This window comes from Scyliorhinus canicula, chromosome 13 (genome assembly GCF_902713615.1).
Source record: "Scyliorhinus canicula chromosome 13, sScyCan1.1, whole genome shotgun sequence".
Classification (NCBI taxonomy): domain Eukaryota; kingdom Metazoa; phylum Chordata; class Chondrichthyes; order Carcharhiniformes; family Scyliorhinidae; genus Scyliorhinus; species Scyliorhinus canicula.
The window spans coordinates 20,585,326-20,606,085 of record NC_052158.1 but is presented as its reverse complement, the minus strand read 5'-3'; the positions used below and the strand labels follow the sequence as shown (position 1 = coordinate 20,606,085).

At 46.2% G+C, this 20,760-nt stretch overlaps 1 protein-coding gene across 2 annotated transcripts in view; it reads left to right on the top strand.

Annotated features, from left to right (window-relative positions):
- LOC119975690 overlaps positions 1 to 20,760 on the top strand; it is a 143,336-nt gene that overhangs the window by 10,143 nt on the left and 112,433 nt on the right. Inside the window, exons 1-2 of one of the 2 annotated variants that reach the window (XM_038815482.1) lie at positions 597 to 1,090; positions 16,370 to 16,750. The exons of the other annotated variant lie outside the window; for it this stretch is intronic. Coding sequence (XP_038671410.1) covers positions 1,051 to 1,090; positions 16,370 to 16,750 — 421 coding nt within the window. The 5' untranslated portion in view covers positions 597 to 1,050. Of the gene's footprint in view, positions 1 to 596; positions 1,091 to 16,369; positions 16,751 to 20,760 lie in introns of those variants that run through there. 2 annotated transcript variants of the gene reach the window in all.

Genomic DNA, 20,760 nt, shown 5'->3' with positions numbered 1-20,760 from the left:
CAAGACCACAGTTAGACTTTATTGCACATTATCCACAGAATTGGAACACAGGAAGCAGTAGAATATTGCTTCCAATGGTTTTACTTCTCCTCATTTTGCAAGTCAGAGATTGAGTGACAATCAAAAGCTGTTTCTCTCAGTTTTGGATAAGTTCTGAACTGATTATGAACATGAATGCCTGTTCCATCAATTCTCCCCTCCCCAGCAATGAAATTACAAATCCCCTGAATTCCCCTTATTTCCATGCAATCTCCAATCAGAAACTCCACGGAATCTTGCGATTTCCAATCAGAAACTATGGTCTGAATTTGCCATCAAATTGAGGACCTCCTCGCAAGCCTGTTCCTGGGCCTAACTAAGTTGGTCATTAACAGGTCCAGGCAGTGGACAGTCAAGGGGGTTTCTCTGTTGATGGCTGGGTGGGCTTGGAGAAGGAGCATGCGGTGTCAACCAGCATCTTTCAGGCATTTTATGACCTGTGGGCTTTGTGAGAACTGGGGTGGATCATCAATGCCATTTTGGAAAGCAAGATGGTGCCAGAACATGGCGAGTCTCTGCTAGCTCTCTCACACAGATCCTCTTCCTATTTCTTATAACCGTACTAACCTCTTAAAACTTAATTCTGACACTAAAGCCGGCTCTAACCTTTCTCTTTTATGTTCTCTTGCATGTTTGAAGATCTTTGTACCGGCCCAGATGACCCGATCCGGCAGGATTCTTGCCGACCCAACCTGAAAGTGAAAGAGGCCCAAGCCGGATGCCGAACCTGGCCCTCAGCACCCAAGGTCGCCAGAGAAGTGACGCCAGCGCCCAGACCCAATCCAGCAGCCCAGAATGTCCGACCCGCCCAGAGATGCCCGCCCAGTCCCCCGACTTGGCGGAGAATGGAAGAAAGAAGGGTTCACATGGAGGCCCGAACAGACCTATTCCAAGGCCCGACTCCAGGAGCGCTTGAACAGATCACCAATGCTGGAACCGAACACGGGTCCTGGCCCAACCTAGCCCAGGAAGACCCTGCCTGGGACCCAACCCAGACTAAAGACCACCAAAATGGCGGAGACCCCGTGCGAGAACCCAAATGTGCCGCAAGGTAGATGTGCACTCTCAGATCCCTGGGACCCGACCGGATCGCAAACATGCCCTCCCACCCCACTGTAGAAGTGGATTTCATTTGGAACTTCGCTGATAGGGTTAATATAACAGTTCTGAAAAGCTCTGTGAAAGAGATGTCAAACAGGTCAAGGGATGAAATAAAGGGAGCGTGTTCTGACCGGCATCTGTGAAAGCAGAGATGTCAGAAGGTTATGGGATGGAAAGAGGGGTGTGGCTTTGGTACTATTTAATGTTCTGACCCGCATCTGTGAAAGCAGAGATGTCAGAAGGTGGATGGAAAGAGGGGAGTGTGGCTTTGGTACTATTAATGTTCTGACCCGCATCTGTGAAAGCAGAGAGGTCAAAAGTCAAAGAATGGAATGAATGGAAGCGTTACTTTATTGCAGAGATAGCACAATTAAGCTCGTTTGACCAGTTGAGACAAATAAACATTGAGATGTAAGAGGAATGGGCTTTGGAATGAGATAAGCCAGATGGCCATGGGATACAAAAACCTTTGTATAATATTAATAGTGACTTGTGCTAATGATTGTCAAAAATAACCTCCCGACCTCGAAGAATAATTCCATATATGTACATGTTCTGGATCCTTGCCAAATCATAGGTGTATCTAGGAATTTAAGGGGACCACCCCTAAGCTTTAAAATGTATAAAATACAGTCCTTATTCTGGGATTTTGGCACTTCTCGAAGGTAGTTACCCGACTGCTTAGAGATTTGTCCCGGCCGTAAATAAACGAATATTCGTTACTGACGTGTTCGAGTGTTTTACTTCTGGACTGACGATCAGATACGTGAAAGCGCAATTCACCACCACCACACTAAGGTCCGTTCCATCAATTCTTCCCTCTCAGTCATGAAAGAACAAGTCCCCTGAATTCTTTTGTTTCCATGTGATTTCCAATCAGAGACTTCAAGCGATCTTAATTTGCCTTCAAATTGAGGACCACCTCGTAAGGCGGTGGGGCAGTTGAGGTTCGGGGAGGGGGGGGGCAGTTCATGAATTTGGGGAAAAGGCGAGCAGGATGTTGGCACATCAATTGAGGAAGCAGGAGACGGTGAGGAATATCGGAAAGGTGAAGGATAGGAGGTGGAACACGTTCTTGGACCTGGTGTAGGTAAATGGGGTGTTGAGGACTTTTATAAGAGGCTATATTATTCGGAACCCCCGGCCAGAATGAGCGTTTCTTAGACGGTTGCAATTCCCTAAGGTGGAGGAGGACCTGGTGGAGGGACTGGAAGCCCCGCTGGGCTGCTGGAGGTGATAGAGGGCATGGGGGCGATGCAGGTGGAGAAGGCCCGGATGGGTTCTGGTGGAATTTTAGAAAACGTTTTCAAAGAACAAAGAAAATTACAGCACAGGAACAGGCCCTTCGGCCCTCCCAGCCTGCGCCAATCCAGATCCTTTATCTAAACCTGTCTCCTATTTTCCAAGGTCTACTTCCCTCTGTTCCCTGCCCATTCATATACCTGTCTAGATGCCTCTTAAATTATGCTATCGTGCCCGCCTCTACCACCTCCGCTGGTAAAGCGTTCAGGCACCCACCACCCTCTGCGTAAAAAAACTTTCCACGCACATCTCCCTTAAACTTTCCCCTCTCACCTTGAAATTGTGACCCCTTGTAACTGACACCCCCACTCTTGGAAAAGCTTGTTGCTATCCACCCTGTCCATACCTCATAATTTTGTATACATCAATCAGGTCCCCCTCAACCTCTGTCTTCCAACGAAAACAATCCTAATCTACTCAACCTTTCTTCATAGCTAGCAACCTCCATACCAGGCAACATCCTGGTGAACCTCCTCTGCACCCTCTCCAAAGCATCCACATCCTTCTGGTAATGTGGCGACCAGAACTGCACGCAGTATTCCAAATGTGGCCTAACCAAAGTCCTACAACTGTAATGACCTGCCTACTTGTACTCAATACCCCGTCCGATGAAGGCAAGCATGCTGTATGCCTTCTTTTTTTCTTTTTTTTTATATAAATTTAGATTACCCAATTATTTTTCTATTAAGGGGCAATTTAGCGTGGCCAATCCACCTACTCTGCACATTTTTGGGTTGTGGGGGCGAAACCCACGCAGACACGGGGAGAATGTGCAAACTCCACACGGACAGTGACCCAGAGCCGGGATCGAACCTGGGACCTCAGCGCCATGAGGCGGTTGTGCTAACCACTAGGCCACCGTGCTGCCCTCTGTATGCCTTCTTGACCACTCTATCAACCTGCGTTGCCACCTTCAGGGTACAATGGACCTGAACTCCCAGATCTCTGTACATCAATTTTCCCCAGGTCCCTTCCATTGACCATATAGTCGCTCTTGAATTTGATCTTCCAAAATGCATCATCTCACATTTGCTTGGATTGAACTCCATCTGCCATTTCACTGCCCAACTCTCCAATCTATCTATATTTTGTTGTATTCTCTGACAGTCCTCCTCGCTATCTGCAATTCCACCAATCTTAGTATCATCTGCAAAGCTAATCAGACCACCTATACCTTCCTCCAGGTCATTATGTAGATCACAAACAACAGTGTTCCGAGCACGGATCCCTGTGGAACACCACTAGTCACCCTTCTCCATTTTGAGACACTCTCTTCCACCACCACTCTGTCTCCTGTTGCCCAGCCAGTTCTTTATCCATCTAGCTAGTACACCCTGCTGGTAAGGGCATTCAACGAGGCGAGGGTGAAGGGGGTGCTCCCCCTACGTTATCGCAGTCCTCAATGTCCTTCATTTTAAAGAGGGATAATGACCCAGATCAGTGTTGTTCTTACCGGCTAATTTCATTGCTGAATGTCGACGCTATGTTGCTGGCCAAGATGTTGGGCTCGCAGATTGAGGCCTGTGGCTGAGGGAGATAGGGAAAGATAATATGGGGTTTGTAAAGGGAGGCATCTGTCGGCCAATATTAGGCATTGTTAAACGTTATGATGATGCCCCCGGAGGGACGAAGTGTGGAGGTGATGGTTGCCATGGATGTGGAGAAGGCCTTCTTCAGAGTGGAGTGGGACTATTATGGGAGGTGTTGGGGCGGTTTGGCAGGGATTTGTGGAAAGGGTCCGGCTGTTGTAATGGCGCGGCAACGTGTGCGGATGAACCGGGTCTGTTTGGAGTATTTCAGTTGCACATGGGACGAGGCAGGGATGCCACCTCCCCGTTGCTCCTTGTCTTGGTGATAGAGCCACTGGCGATGACAAGGGATTGGCAGGGGATAGGCTTGGGGGCGAGGGGGAGGGGGCATGGAGCATAGGGTCTCCCTGTACGCGGATGATCTCTTCCACATGGCGAACCCTGTGCAAGTTTTTGGGGTTTATGGGCATATTGAAGGAATTTGGCCTGTTCTTGAGGTACAAATTGAATATGGGGAAGAGTGAGGGTTTTCCCGATTCAAGTGGGGGGGAGGGGGGACAGGAGAAGAGACTGGGGGAGTTGCCGTTTAGAGTGGTGGGGGGCGAGCGAAGATGACGGTTCTCCAGAGGTTCTTAATTGTGTTCCAGAATCTCCCCATCTTTGTCCCAAATGCGTTTTTTAGGAGGGTTAATGCACTGATATCGGAGTTTGTTTGGGTGGGTAAAGAAGGTGCTGCTGAAGGTTTGGGGGTTTGGTGGGGGGGGGGGGGGGGGGTCGAGTTGGCTCTTCCAAACTTGATAAATTATTACTGGGCGGCGAATATAGCCATGGTCAGTCTACTCAACCTCTCTCATAATCCAACCCCTTCAGCTCTGGGATTAACCTAGTGAATCTCCTCTGCACACCCTCCAGCACCAGTACGTCCTTTCTCAAGTAAGGAGACCAAAACTGAACACAATACTCCAGGTGTGGCCTCACTAACACCTTATACAATTGCAACATAACCTCCCTAGTCTTAAACTCCATCCCTCTAGCAATGAAGGACAAAATTCCATTTGCCTTCTTAATCACCTGTTGCACTTGTAAACCAAACTTCTGTGACTCATGCACTAGCACACCCAAGTCTCTCTGAACAGCGGCATGCTTTAATATTTTATCGTTTAAATAATAATCCCGTTTGCTGTTATTCCTACCAAAATGGAAAACCTCACATTTGTCAACCTTGTATTCCATCTGCCAGACCCTAGCCCATTCACTTAACCTATCCAAATCCCTCTGCAGACTTCCAGTATCCTCTGCACTTTTCGCTTTACCACTCATCTTAGTGTCATCTGCAAACTTGGACACATTGCCCTTGGTCCCCAACTCCAAATCATCTATGTAAATTGTGAACAATTGTGGGCCCAACACGGATCCCTGAGGGACACCACTGGCTACTGATTGCCAACCAGAGAAACACCCATTAATCCCAACTCTTTGCTTTCTATTAATTAACCAATCCTCTATCCATGCTACTACTTTACCCTTAATGCCATGCATCTTTATCTTATGCAGCAACCTTTTGTGTGGCACCTTGTCAAAGGCTTTCTGGAAATCCAGATATACCACATCCATCGGCTCCCCGTTATCTACTGCACTGGTAATTTCCTCAAAAAATTCCACTAAATTAGTTAGGCATGACCTGCCCTTTACGAACCCATGCTGCGTCTGCCCAATGGGACAATTTCTATCCAGATGCCTCGTAATTTCTTCCTTGATGATAGATTCCAGCATCTTCCCTACGACAGAAGTTAAGCTCACTGGCCTATAATTTCCTGCTTTCTGCCTACCTCCTTTTTTAAACAGTGGTGTCACGTTTGCTAATTTCCAATCCACCGGGACCACCGCAGAGTCTAGTGAATTTCGGTAAATTATCACTAGTGCATCTGCAATTTCCCTAGCCATCTCTTTTAGCACTCTGGGATGCATTCCATCAGGATCAGGAGACTTGTCTACCTTTAGCCCCATTAGCTTGCCCATCACTCCCTCCTTAGTGATAACAATCCTCTCAAGGTCCTCACCTGTCATAGCCTCATTTCTATCAGTCGCTGGCATGTTATTTGTGTCTTCCACTGTGAAGACCGACCCAAAAAACCTGTTCAGTTCCTCAGCCATTTCTTCATTTCCCATTATTGAAACTCCCTTCTCATCCTCTAAAGGACCAATATTTACCTTAGCCACTCTTTTTTGTTTTATATATTTGTAAAAACTTTTACTGTCTGTTTTTATATTCTGAGCAAGTTTACTCTCATACGCTACCTTACTCTTCTTTATAGCTTTTTAGTAGCTTTCTGTTGCCCCCTAAAGATTTCCCAGTCCTCTAATCTCCCAGCAATCTTTGCCACTTTATATGCTTTTTTCCTTCAATTTGATACTCTCCCTTATTTCCTTAGATATCCACGGTCGATTTTCCCTCTTTCTACCGTCCTTCCTTTTTGTTGGTATAAACCTTTGCTGAGCACTGTGAAAAATTGCTTGGAAGGTTCTCCACTGTTCCTCAACTGTTCCACCATAAAGTCTTAGCTCCCAGTCTACCTTAGCTAGTTCTTCTCTCATCCCCTTGTACTCTCCTTTGTTTAAACACAAAACACTAGTATTTGATTTTACTTTCTCACCCTCCATCTGTATTTTAAATTCCACCATATTGTGATCGCTCCTTCCGAGAGGATCCCTAACTATGAGATCGTGAATCAATCCTGTCTCATTACACAGGACAAGATCTAGGACCGCTTGTTCCCTCATAGGTTCCATTACATACTGTTCTAGGAAACTATCGCGGATACATTCTATAAACTCCTCCTCAACGTTGCCTTGACCGACCTGGTTAAACCAATCGACATGTAGATTAAAATCCCCCAATGATAACTGCTGTACCATTTCTACATGCATCAGTTATTTCTTTGTTTATTGCCTGCCCCACCATAACGTTACTATTTGGTGGCCAATAGACTACTCCTATCAGTGACTTTTTCGCCTTACTATTCCTGATTTCCACCCAAATGGATTCAACCTTATCCTCCATAGCACCGATGTCATCCCTTACTATTGCCCGGATGTCATCCTTAAATAACAGAGCAACACCACCTCTCTTACCATCCACTCTGTCCTTCCGAATAGTTTGATACCTTCGGATATTTAACTCCCAATCGTGACCATCCTTTAACGTTGGACGTCAGGTGCCACCCCTTAACCAATCCCGTCTGGTCTTCCCTTATTACCCCCGGAACACAGTCCTCTTAAGCATGGCCAAGATTTTGCATCTACATTTAGCAGGGAGATTGGCCTTCATGACCCATAGCTCTCCAGATCCTTATCCCGGTTTCAAAATAAAGGAAATCGATACCTGTGATAACGTTGTGGGGAGCACTCCCAGCTCCTTTGACTCATTGAAAGCCTTTACCAAGAGTGGCCCCAACAGCGCGGAAAACTTTTTACAAAACTCAATTGGGTATCCGTCTGATCCCAGGGCTTTAACCGATTGCATCACCCCAACCCGTCAATAAGCTCCCCAAGCCCAATTGGGGCTCCCAAATCCTTCACCAACTCCTCATCTATTCTCGGGAACTCCAACCCTCCAAGAAATTGCTTCATACCCTCCTCCCTGTCTGGGGGTTCCGATTTATATAATTTACTTCTGCTGGTCACACATCAGCCCAATTTCTGCTGCCATCGAAGTGGACTGTTCATCATGTTCTCCCTCCAGCTCCTCCAATCTCTGGATAGCCTGCCCCTGGGCTGCCAGTCTCGTCTCCACGCGGTCAGCCATTGCCTTGATAGAGTCCACTGCCCGGGCCAGGACCTCAGCACTTTCCTTTCGCTGTTGGGTGAATTTTGCATTCAATAAGCTCACCAACTGGTCCATCGACCACTGAGCCGATAGGGCCAGACCCTGCCCGTCCACCATCTCCACGTGAATTGTCCGCTCCTCACTCACCTCAACCAACTGGTTCACCTTTTCCCGGGTACTTCTAGGCCGCAACTCCATAAACTAGGGATCACTCTCTTCTGCTCTCACTTCTGCACCTCTTTCATACAAAATTCCTGCGACAAACCAGCGGAAAGGCCACAAAATGACCACCATGAGCGGCAGCTGCCAAATATGCGACCACTCACTCCATGGGCCCCACCAGAGGTCCTCACCATCTTTCCAGTAGACAACAGATCGAATTGCGTCTGCAGCTGCTTCTTTCTCTCTTGCTCTCCAGTAGTCCCGGGGTAAGGTCACATGAATAACTACGTCCATCTCCCAGATATTGTTCACCAAACTCTTCCACCCTTACCTCCCTATCCATCTGCACCTTATCCAAAATGATCTCTTCGAATAACTGCCTTTAAGGCTTCCTAAAGCATGGAGGGTGAGACAGATTAATTATTATTAAATTCTACATACCCATCAATGGCTCACATGCACTCATAGAACCCCCATATCCACCAATAACCCGACATCTAACCTCCACGGTGCGCATTGAGAGAGGCCTGACTCCAAAACCAAATCCACCAGATGCGGGGCATGATCCAGGATGATGATGGCTGAATATTCTGCCCTCCTCACCCAAAGCAGGAGAGACCTACCCACCAATAAACCTTGTGGACAAGAGAAAATAGAATTATTTACCCCCCCCCCCCCCCGTGTGCATAAATTGCCACGGATCCACCCTTGCCCCCCCCCCCCCCCCCCCCCCATCTGCTTCATGAACGCGAACAGCATTTTTGCCACCCATGAAGGAACCATCGACGCTGGCCTAGAATGATCCATCATCAGATCAAGTACAGAATTTACACTGCCCCCAAAAATCAGTTAGTGTGTATTCAAATCTGGAATGAAAGCCAACAACTTCTCAATGCTGTACGTCCCAATTCAGGGCAGATACATTAACTAATGCCTCCAATGTACTTGCCAAAGACCTGGTGACCATCACGTATCTGACGTTGGGTCCACTATGAAAAAAGAACCGGTTCAGTGATTAAAATTACCGCCCGCTGGACCCTGCCATTAAAGCCCGAGTGAAAGTCTTAGCTCACTCATCCTTCCACAGGTGTGGAAGGTCTGCTCCCTGACTCGTAAATGAGTCTCCTCCAAAAACACCACATCAGCCCTCAGATTCTTTAGGTGAGAAAAACTCAACTTTTTAACTGGGTCCCCCAATCCTCTTACATTCCAGGTGACCACATTCGAATCAGGGGCCCCCCACCCCTCCTCAGCCATTTCCACTGTGAAGGATTATCAATTGCCTGCCCAAAGGATGTAGGCCCAAGGCCCACCCAAGGTGGGCACCAAACCCAGCCACAAAGTAAAACAAAGAAGATCACTGCAGAGATCAAAATCTCCCCGGGAGCATATATTTCCAAAAATACTACCTTAAACAATATCCCTCACACCAGTTACCCCCCATTTCCCACCATACAACTTATGCAAACACACTCCCTAAGAACAAAGAAAAGACAACAAATATATACAACGTACAAAATGCAACAAACATCCCTTCCCCGTAAGAACCACAAAAGTCCCGACAGAACCCATTTAAATTGCTTCACAGCGCCAGGATCCCAGGTTCGATTCACGGCTTGGGTCACTGTGCGGAGTATGAATGTTCTCCCCCTGTCTGCGTGGGTTTCCTCCGGGTACTCCGGCTTCCTCCCACAAGTCCCGAAAGACGTGCTGTTCAGTGATTTGGACATTCTGAATTCTCCCTCTGTGTACCCGAACATGCGCCGGAATGTGGAGACATGGGGATTTTCACAGTAACTTCATTGCAGTGTTAACGTAAGCCTACTTGTGACAATAAAGATTATAAAAAAGATTATTTTAAAAACTTAATCCCAGTCCAAACTTTGTAGCAAAAGGCCTCAGCCGCCTCTGAAGTTTTGAGGTAAGTCCTAAGACTCGAAGGTAACTCGCAGCCTTGCTGCGTACACCACTGCAAACCGTACTCCGCTCTTGTGCAATGCAGCTGCCTGCCTCCTCACAAGCTCCGCTCTGACATCTTGATAGATTCTGACACCGCTCCCTTCCTACCTGGAATCATGTTTCTCCCTGGCCCACTTCAGGACCCGCTCCTCCTGGAAGCTATGGAATCTTATTGTAATTGCTCGTGGTGGCTCATTCACCTGAGGCTTCTGCCAGAGAGGAGAGGATGCCAGTCCATCATCCCCCATCATCTTACCAAACACCTACAAGAGTTAGGCAGTAAGATTCAGACCCTCCAGCCACCACACAACTCTGAGATTTTATCTCCGCAACCAATTCTCCAGGACAACCTACGCCCTCAGATTCTTATTCTTCCCTGCCGCCACTGAGATCTCGGTCTCCAGCGAGGCAATTTGGTCACTGTGCCTCGACAGAACCATCTCCAGACCCTTCAACACTTCATCATGCTCCTTCATAGCTCCCAAAGTTCTCTCCAACTTTTCTCAGACAGGACTGAGCACCACCTCAATCAATTTGAAGAGGGTTGCAAACATCACTCACCATTGCCTTTCAGAATACCTGTCAAATTCCGGAGCCAGAGCCCCAGTTAGCATGTCTGCCATAATCAGGGCATCTGTAACCGATGGAGCCACTGCTGCCATTTTCCCGGCTGGCATAGCATCCAAAACCTCTGAGTCAGTCGAAGAATTTCCACCTCCAGAGATCTTAGTTTCAGCCTCTTTTGACTTTTTTCAACAATAGGCTCCTTCTACTTTCCTATGGGTACAAATTGTCCACCAAAAAAACCCTAGGAGCCAGGCACAAAGATCCAAAAAACAAGTAACCTGGCAGGAGGTATCTAGTGCACCACCTCCTCCTACTTGCCACCACTGGGCATTGTTACAGTTCTATTTTATCTGAATTGGCTTTCAGAAGACCATAAAAAGGCATTTCTGCAATTTATTATCAGCCCCAAGATGACATTTTAATGTAAGTTTCCATTGATGTTTGTGAGGCTGCAAGTTGGTTAATTTGTTTATTTATTTAATATTCTTCTTTTGATTTCTTCAATACAGTATTAAACGAATTTGCAATATCAGCCCCAGAATTAATAATTTAGCTTTATACATTAACATTAAATTTGATATTTTCTGTCGCAGCGCCCCTTTGAGTCGTTGTTTTGGCTAATTAATTTATTTGATGATTTCATTAACTTGAAACAATATAATAAAGTTTAATGGCCAGAGCCTTTAAATCGTGGTGTTCTTTCAGATTTTGTTATATCAAATCAAAATGTTGGGAACAAACAGCATCCCTGTCGCATGTTCCAAGTTACGGGACTGCTGACTGGTATTCCATTGGGGATTTTTCCAAGACAGTACCAGGATTTCAGCACAATTCCCAGAGGGATGGCTCATTGGTTAGTGCGGATTCTCCGACGTTTTGCCGCACTTGCCTCAAGGTTACAAGAGTAGATAAGAAGAAACCATCCTCCAATTTCCACCAACAACAAAACACCCCAGTAATACACTCGCCATGTTACCGCTCTGAGTGATACCATGCTCTAAGGTACAACCTGACATCCATGTGAGCCTGACCTTAGAGCAGCAATTGCCCCTCTCTGAACACCTCGGATTTCAATCCCTAGTAGTTGAATGATCCATAGTATGTATAAATGATTTGGAGGAAGTTTAGAGGTCTGATTAGTAAGTTTGCAGACGGCACAAAGGTTAATAGAGTTGCGGATAGTGAAGAGATTTGTCAGAGGATACAGCAGGATAAAGATCAGTGGAGACTTTGGCTGGGAAATTGCAGATGGATTTTAATCTGGACAAATGTGAGGTAATGCATTTTGAAGGTCTAATGGGCAACATGGTGGCACAGTGATTATCACTGCTGCCACACAGTGCCAGGGACCCAGGTTCAATTTCGACCTTGGGTGATTGTGTGGAGTTTGTACGTTCTCCTCATGTCCGTGTCCGTTTCCTCCCACAGTCTGAAGATGTGCAGGTTAGGTGGATTAGCCATGCTAAATTGCAATTAGTGTCCAAACGTTAGGTGGGGTTACGGGGTTGCAGGAGGTGGGGAGCTCATTCAGAGGGTCAGTGCAGACTCAATGGGCTGAACTGCCTTCTGCATTGTATGGATTTGATGGTAATACAGATGGAAATTGCATATTAAATGGCAGAACCCTTCGGAGTATTGACAGACAGCGAGATCTGGGCATACAGGTCTACAGATCACTGAAAGTGGCAACGTGGGTGGATAAGGTAGTCAATGAGCATATGGCATGTGCTTGCCTTCATTAGTAGGGGCATTGAGTATAAAAATTGGCAAGTCATGCTGCAACTACAGATCATTAGTTCGGCCACACTTAGAATATTGTGTACAATGTTGGTCATCACACGATAGAAGGAAGTGGAGGCTTTGGAGAGCGTCCGGAAGAGGTTTATCAGGGTGTTGCCTGGTCTGGAGGGTATTGGTTCCGAGGAGAGGTTGGATAACTTCAGATTCTTTTCTCTGGAATGACGGAGGTTGAGAGTCGACCTGATAGAGGTTTACAAAATTACGAGGGGACAGAGTGGATAGTCAGAAGCTTTTCCCCAGGGTTGGAAATTCAGTTACGAGGGGACACAAGTTTAAGGTACGAGGGGGAAGGTTTAGAGGAGATGCGCGAGGCAGGTTTTTGGCACACAGGGTGGTGGGTGCCTGGAACGCCTGACTAGGTGGTGGAAGCAGATATAATAGCAACGTTTAAGAGGCATCTTGTTAAATACATGAATAGAGTGGGAATAGAGGGATATGGACACTGGAAGTACAAAACCTTTTGGTTTGGACGCGCATCATGGTCAGTGTAGGCTTCGGGGGTGAAGGACCTGTTGCTGTGCTGTACTGTTCTATTTTCTTTGTTTGCACACACTGAGGCTGGGAGTGGAGCGGATGTTGGGTTACAATGTCAAAATTGAACCCGGATCCCTGGGACTGCAATGCTGACCAGTGTGTCACCGTGCCACCCAAATGATTCCCATGCCAAAATACTTTCCGATCCTGTGACCCTGAGTGACATGTTGGTCTTTATTTCTCTGGTCGGGCTGTTCCTCACTCTATCAATACAGAAACTTCAGTCACAATCGTCTCAACAGGAAGTGTTGGGACATGGGGATCTCAAGAGTAATATTTCCTTGTTGCTGCCAAGTAATGTCCTCGGCACCATCTCAAAACCAAGTAGTTTGGTACATTTGGTATTAATTCGTTACAAGAAGAGAGGGTGGGGCGAAATCCGGTCGAAATTTGGATTCACACAATTAAAAAGAGTCAATACATAGGATCCTGGGTGGGAGGAGTGTGGTGAATGTATAATGCATAATTCACACTGTGTATCACTGTGTCCCTGTGAGCTCCATCTGTGAGCCGTTGCACGCGGCTCTGCCCACAGGGGAAGATGAGGAGCTTGTACAGGGCTCCACCCTTGGCGCCGCCCATGCCTCCACCCATGGCCCCTCCCACTACCGGAAGTATAATGTGCTGTGGTCTTGTGAGTAAGCCCTCAGTTCTTCTGGTCGCAGGCAGGCTCAGTTGCAAGTCGATTAAAGCCACAGTTTACTTCCTCTCGTGTCTTGAGAAAATTGATGGTCGCATGGAGGAGTTACTGGGCCCAGCAGTGTGAGTCAGCTGGGTCCATGTCAGTAAAAATGGATTTCCAATCCACCCTTTATTAAAATTACATCGATTGTGCTCCCAACTGTGCTGACACTCGGAAACTATTTGAAATTCTGGGCGGGTGTTAAAATTCACGAATCAGTCTGGGGATTGAGGGTATTTCGACTGGAATATTAATAATATATCAACGCTTTAAAATGTAGATGAAATGGGATAACCTAGTTGAAGCAACAAGGAACAAAATGTCCAGTTTCATGTAATTACTGTTATTTATAATAGTTTTGAGTTCAGCCCTACTGATAAAATATGACACTATTACAATGCTCGGATCAAAATAAATCAATACTCGCCGCTGAAGTAGTGGTTCAGAACTGGTAAATCTGCCTGACACAGGGAGGAGGTGGGAGAATGATCCTGGAGGCATTGCTCACTCGGAGAGTCAGGGGAGACAGGATGGGCCAGGGGGGCTTCTTCTGTGTTAACAAACTCCAACACTGAACAAGAAAGAGGCATCAATGAAATGGTTCAGAAACTAATAGTACAGCTTGTGAAATAACTCGGGCTGTGGTTGTGTTTGTTTGGAGCGGGTTGTGAAGGTGTAATGGGGGAGGGGGGGGAGTTGAGGTTACTCTACACATCGAGAACAAGTATTGCACCATTTTTCATACTCCTATTTTTCTCCATCTGGTTTGAGTAGGTCGAAAGTGTAAATTGGAGTCATGGATTCCATCTGTAAAGCTCTCTTGGCTGCAAACGGAACATACCAGTTACTTGTTGCCTGTGGTCATTTCCGTTCTGCCCGCTCATGAGCTTCTGCTGACATTAATATTGGGGAGATGAGCAGCTAGTTTGAGGTGACTTGTGTTGACACTGTTTACTCAGAGATGGGCTTCAATCTTTGGAGCTGGATTCAGTTTCGAAGATCTTTGGTCTCACTCAGTGGGGCCCCTGTCACCAGATAGGTCCTGACTGAGGTTTCCAAATGAATTAGCTCATCTGCCAATAGATTTATGCCAGTTTTTTTAAAATTCTGCGTTACTGCGTATAGATTACTGCGTATAAATTACATAGTAATTTAAAAAAAATAATCGTTATTATCACAAGTAGGCTTACATTAATATTTCAATGATGTTACTGTGAAAAGCCCCAAGTCGCCACATTCCAGCGCCTGTTCGGGTCCACAGAGGGAGAATTCAGACTTCCCAATTCACCTAGCAGCAGCAAAAGTGAAAATGCTGGAAAAGCTCAGCAGGTCTGGCAGCATCTGTAGGGAGAGTAAAGAGCTAACGTTTCGAGTCCGATGACTCTTTGTCAAAGCCGTGAATCGAACTTGGGACTGTGGCACTGTGAAGCAAGTGCTAACCAATGTGCTGTCGTGCAGGAGTAAGCCATTCAGCCCGTCGAACCTGCTCGCCATTCAATACGACCCTGGCTGATAGGACCCTGAAATGCCATTTACATCCACTAACCGAGTTAGTATGGATAAATTGGACTTTACCAAGTCAATTAGCTCAGTCAGCTATGCACAGAATCTAACCCCAGAATTAGAAAACTGATACCACTTTGCCCCGGTTCAGCCATCAGGCAGAGAACCCAAGATGGGATATTCTATTTGTTGCTTCCTTCCAATCATCAGATTTACAGCTGAAAGAGACCATTTGAGTCGGTCGGAAGGAGTTGTTCGTTTTAACTCCATTTTCCAACTCGTGAGCCGCAGTCTTATAAACGTCACAACACCTCAGGTACATATTCAAACATTGTAAATGCCATTGCTGCCTCTACCAGCCTTCCAGGCAAAGGGTTCCACACTCGCAACATCATCTATCTGAAACCATTTCTCTTTAACTTCCTTCTCATCATTCTACAAAGTTACTTTAAATCAATGCCCTCTGGATTTGAGCTGGTTGCTACGGGAACGATACTCTTCCTTTACAATCTGCCCGGGTTTCTGCTCATTCTGCAAGCTTCCATTAATTCCCACTTCTCTGCTTCAACAGCCCCCAACCCAAAGTGATTTAATCTATCGCCATAACCAACATTCTCCAGTCCTGACAAACTAGGAACATAGGAACAGGAGTTAAACATTCAGCCCATCGAGCCTGCTCTGCCACTTAATATGATCCATCCCCCCCCCCCCCCCCCACCCCCGCCTATTCTTTCCCTTAAAATAAATCCCTGTCGCTTGAATTCCACTGTCCACTTTACAGCCCAGATGACCAATCCATTGACACCTTCCCGCGGAGTGCAACCTGGTTCCTCAATATCAACAAAACCATTATTGTAACAATTGTAAATATCTTACTCACATTTAAATCGTTGATATATGAACGAAAAGGCTGGGATAAATTGAGAGCCTGTGGCCCCTCACTGGAACCTGTCTCCAAGTTAATGAAACTCCCGTGGAACAGTTACTTCCTGACACTGAGTCACATTCGGGTCTAGCTTTTGTCTTTTACAGTTTCCCCCCAGTCCGTCATGTGGGAATCTGTCTCAGGGTTTCTTAGAATCCATGTGGAATACCTCAGAGTACTCTCACGGACTCTCCATGTTACCTCCATAAAATAGAGACATAAAATAGTGACTCTTTCTGATCAATGCCCGACTTTCTCAATCACCATTCAGACTGTGGTGCAGAATTTCTCTTCCAGTAACTTTGATCATTTGTTAACAGTTTGTGATTCCAATGAATGTCGCGTTTTATAACCAGCCTCCTGTCTGAAACCATTTATCAAAACGTTTAAACTGCTTTATTCCTTTCTGAAGCTAATTCCTTTGTTCTGTGTTGTTGCAGCCTCGGGAATCGGGGTCCATCAGAGAGAAGTGATGGGGACAGTGGACCAGTCCGTCCTTCTCCCTGTCTCCTATTCCACACTCACATCCGGCTCCACTTTACAGATACAGTGGGGTTTATTCCCCGGAGACACTCCATTTGTGAGATTCACCCGATCAAACTGCTCCCCAGACCCTGACAGATCCGGTTATAACTGTTCAGATCACCGGGAGACAGCTCCTTCCTACCGGGACCGAGTTCACCTCTACCCAGAGAATGGATCCTTGTTACTGTGGGATTTACAGCCCAGTGACAGCGGGGTCTATGTGATATCTGTTTATAGTGTTGGTGGCAGCACAGCCTGGAGAGGCAATGTGACTTTAGCCGTGTATAACAAGACAGGTAAGAATTCACAATCTCTGTATCCTATTATTCCTCGGTACGTTTTGCTAATAGCGGAAGTTCTCACTGCAAACTGAATAAAACAATGATGATAAAGAATGATTGAGGTTATCCTTTCAATCCAATGGGCTTGTTGTAAATGTCTGAATTTTCCTTCCAGACACGGTGTCTCCCGCCCCGAGCAGCACCGAGCGAGCGGAGACCAGCAGAGAATTCCCAGCCCACCGAGCCGCTCTCCTGCTCCGGGGGAGCATCTTTGGCGGAGTCACTGTGCTGGGAGCCTGTCTGTACTTGTGTGTGAGCCGGAGATACAGAGAGAGAACCGAGAGCGGGAGGACAAGACACAAACCCGCAAGTGGAGATGTGCTGGGCAGGAACATGTTTGGATAATTTAATCCCATACAAAATGGGATGTGCCCGGAATAACTTCCTTATAATGTTCAAATTAAATTCAAACTGTGCTGGATCTGTTGTTCGGGATAATTTATACAGATAAACAGACCGAGGTATAGGTTATGTTGTCTCTGCATTTTGCGACATCTATTTCCCCTCAATGTTTCAGATTCTGGAATACCAACGGGAAATGTTGGGACTAAACAACATGTCTGTCTGGATTGGAAAATGGCAAATGGCAGGCAATAGGTAATCCCATTCTTATCTGTCCAGTTACCTCCAGAGGAATGGGTACGGTACCATCTTGCTTCCGGGTGTCTGTGGGCCAGGCCTGGGCATTCGGGCAGAATGGGTGAATACCTCCCCCTCACTCCCACCCCCCTCTCACCAGGACATTACTCACACTCCGGGGAAAAAACTTTCTCCAACTTTCCAGACCAAAACTACAGACGGTGGAGCTTGCCTGCTCTCTGTACATCTCCCCCCCCCCCCCCCCCCCCTCCCCCACACACACAAAAATGTACTTTATTCGTAATCTTTTTAATGGGCAATTTAGCTTGGGCAATCCACCTAACCTGCATATCTCTGCCGGTGGGGGTGAAACCCGCTGACACGGGGAGAATGTGTAAACTCCACACACAGTGCAGTAATATTCAGGTTCTCTATATGCATTATGTTGCACTCTGAGGTGCTTCAATACAATTGTGAGCCATTCGAAGTGAATCGTACAACGTGGGGGGATTTGCTCCAATTTCACTCCCTCCAGTTCACTGTGGCTGTGATGTATTTGACATCTCAGAAAGGCATCTTGTCCTGGTATCTGCACACTGCTGGTGGGGTTGGTCATACCTCCACCTCGACCTTTCGTTCAGTCACCTCTCACTGTGGTTTTCCCGCCTGTTCTGTGAATTCGGCCCTTCAGGGTCCCGCCGACCGCCAGTGAGTGCATCTTAACCCATTCACAGCTCATTTACCACAGTGAGTGTTAGTTGATGCACTGACCTGCCCATTGTGGTGGTTACTTGTATCTTCGACAAGGGAACTTCAAACTAAGAAAGAATATTTTTTTAATCGGATGGGGAATATAATGAACAAAATAAACCCGAGGTAATTGAATTCAGGTATAGATCCGGCACAGCTAGTGGACATGGACACACACACCAGGCGGCAAAGTGAGGGCGGAAATAATAATTTGAAAGTGAATTTGTGTGAAAAGAAGGATTGGGATTTACAGCATCCACAATCCCAGTGGATTTTGTCCTGTCCTCTGCTTCAGATACAGCTTTGTGATGATTCTCTCGGGTTCTGCCGATTCCCAACCTTGCCTCCAAGATGTGGAAGTGTTTTGTGATCACTCCCAGGTTCTCACCCCCAAAGCGAATCTAACCTCCCGGGAAATCCTCCTCCAGGTGAACTTTTTGAGTAAAATCAATGGTCAGAATTGAAAACTGGAATTCATGGTCCGACCTTAGTGTGACCGCGGCGATACCGCCTCTGGGAACAGCTCACAATTAAACTCTGTAACTTCTGCACAGTCCGGTTGGGGCTGGAATAAAAACTGGGTTATAAAGTCAAATCAGTACAGTTCCAATACTCAGATCAGGCCTCAGCTGGAGTACAGTCAGCTTTGACCACAAGGACATAAAGTGTCTTTCCAGATTGGTGCAGATCCTTGGTTTTATAGAGGCAAGACCTATGAGGTATTCCAAGATAAGTAGTGGCTTATGGAGTTCTAATGTATTGTATGAAATGAAAATCGCTTACTGTCATGAGTAGGCTTCAATGAAGTTACTGTGAAAAGCCCCTAGTCACCACATTCCGGCACCTGTTCGGGGAGGCTGGTACAGGAATTGAACGATGCTGCTGGCCTGCTTGGTCTGCTTTAAAAGCCAGCGATTTAGCCCAGTGTGCTAAACCAGCCCCTACTTCGGTAGTACTTCGGTAGTATTAAATTTGTACTGTTTTAGAATGTACTTTTATACATTTTATACATCAAGTATATTTTGGAGGGTGCTCCAAGGGAAGTGCATTAAAACTTGGGGCAGCAGTGACACAGTTTCAATAGGCTGAAGGCTACTTTTAAGCCTTTAGGGCCTTTCAGCTATAATACAGTGAGGGGCTGGAAAGTGTGTCGAACCTCTCCGGGTGTGTGCCTGAGATGGAATGTACATCGTGAATGTCACAACTTTTGAAACTGTATTGAGGCTTCCCGGGCTGGAATGTGCTTTATGCAGAAAGGTTGAATTCTATCACATTTCCTGCGTTATGAAATAGGTTATCGAGCTGTGTCTGATATCTACCAAGGATTTTAACCATGATGTGGAGATGCTGGCGTTGGACTGGGGTGAGCACAGTAAGAAGTCTTACAACACCAGGTTAAAGTCCAACAGGTTTCTTTCAAACACTAGCTTTCGGAGCACCTGAGGAAGGAGCTGTGCTCCGAAAGCTTGTGTTTGAAACAAACAAGTTGGACTTTAACCTGGTGTTGTAAGACTTCTTACCATGGATTTTAACTGCCATATTGATCAATCTCGCCAGGTTAATTTTGTATTTCACACTCAGGATACCATAACCAGGCTGTCATGTCGAATGTTCTCTACCAGACCTTTGTGTTTAAATACCATTGCTCTTCAAATATACACCTGAGATCTGCAGTAAAACCTATAGTTACCGATGAAATGAGGTGTCGGCAGCGAATCGAATGGTTCAGCTGGAGGAGCGGTTCAGCCTGTGGTCTGATGTTTCTTTTTTTTTGGGGGGGGGGTTGATCCACAGTGGGGGAGGGGCGGTATTGGATTGATCTGTGCACCCAGCACATCCTCAAAGTTACTTTCATTCTGAGCAATTTAGTTTAAACAGATTTTTTAACGCGTGCCTGCAAATTGTGGAGTTAATCTGTCAAAGCTTGTTCCCTGGGTGAATTGCTGACAATCTCAGAGACAGTTGTTGGCATTGGTCACTTCCACTGCTGCCAGCTCCCAGCCACAGGCTGCTGCACCCAGTCACCTGGACATAGTGGCCCCATCTCATTGGCATCTTCTCGCTGTCTCCTTACTTTGATGTGTGGAGATGGACAGAGAAACCAATGGCTTCGTTAACTTCACCAGCGGGTGCACTTTTTAAGCAGTTACTTTATTTCCATTTTCGGTCCGTACTTTGATTTTTTTTTAAACTGGGAAGGTATTTCTGCAGCTAGTTTCAGTTACCTCTGTATGGCTGACGGTGTTTACTGGGGCTGGGGTTAATCACCCTCCCGGACCAGTGAGTGAAGCTAATCACAGTTCATTTTCATTTAGTGTGTCTCCTGTGAACAGGTAAATTCCCCCGTCAGCCCCTGTGCACCAGTTAATGCTCCAATTAAAGAGGTAAATGAGCTTTTAAGTGTAGCGGGGATTTATTAATAAATAGGGTTATCTTTAATTTAACGATTACTAATTATTAAAGCGCAAAATGCTCTCTGTGTTATATGAATGTGCGGATAACAGTGTCGGATTTCTAAACTGGATTCGCCTAAATTTGTCCTTTGGTTTTGGCGTTGAACATCTTCCACCTCTGATAGACGATAATGCAGCGTCTGAACATTAGTGAGGGCAGTGGAGATTATTATAGCTGAACAA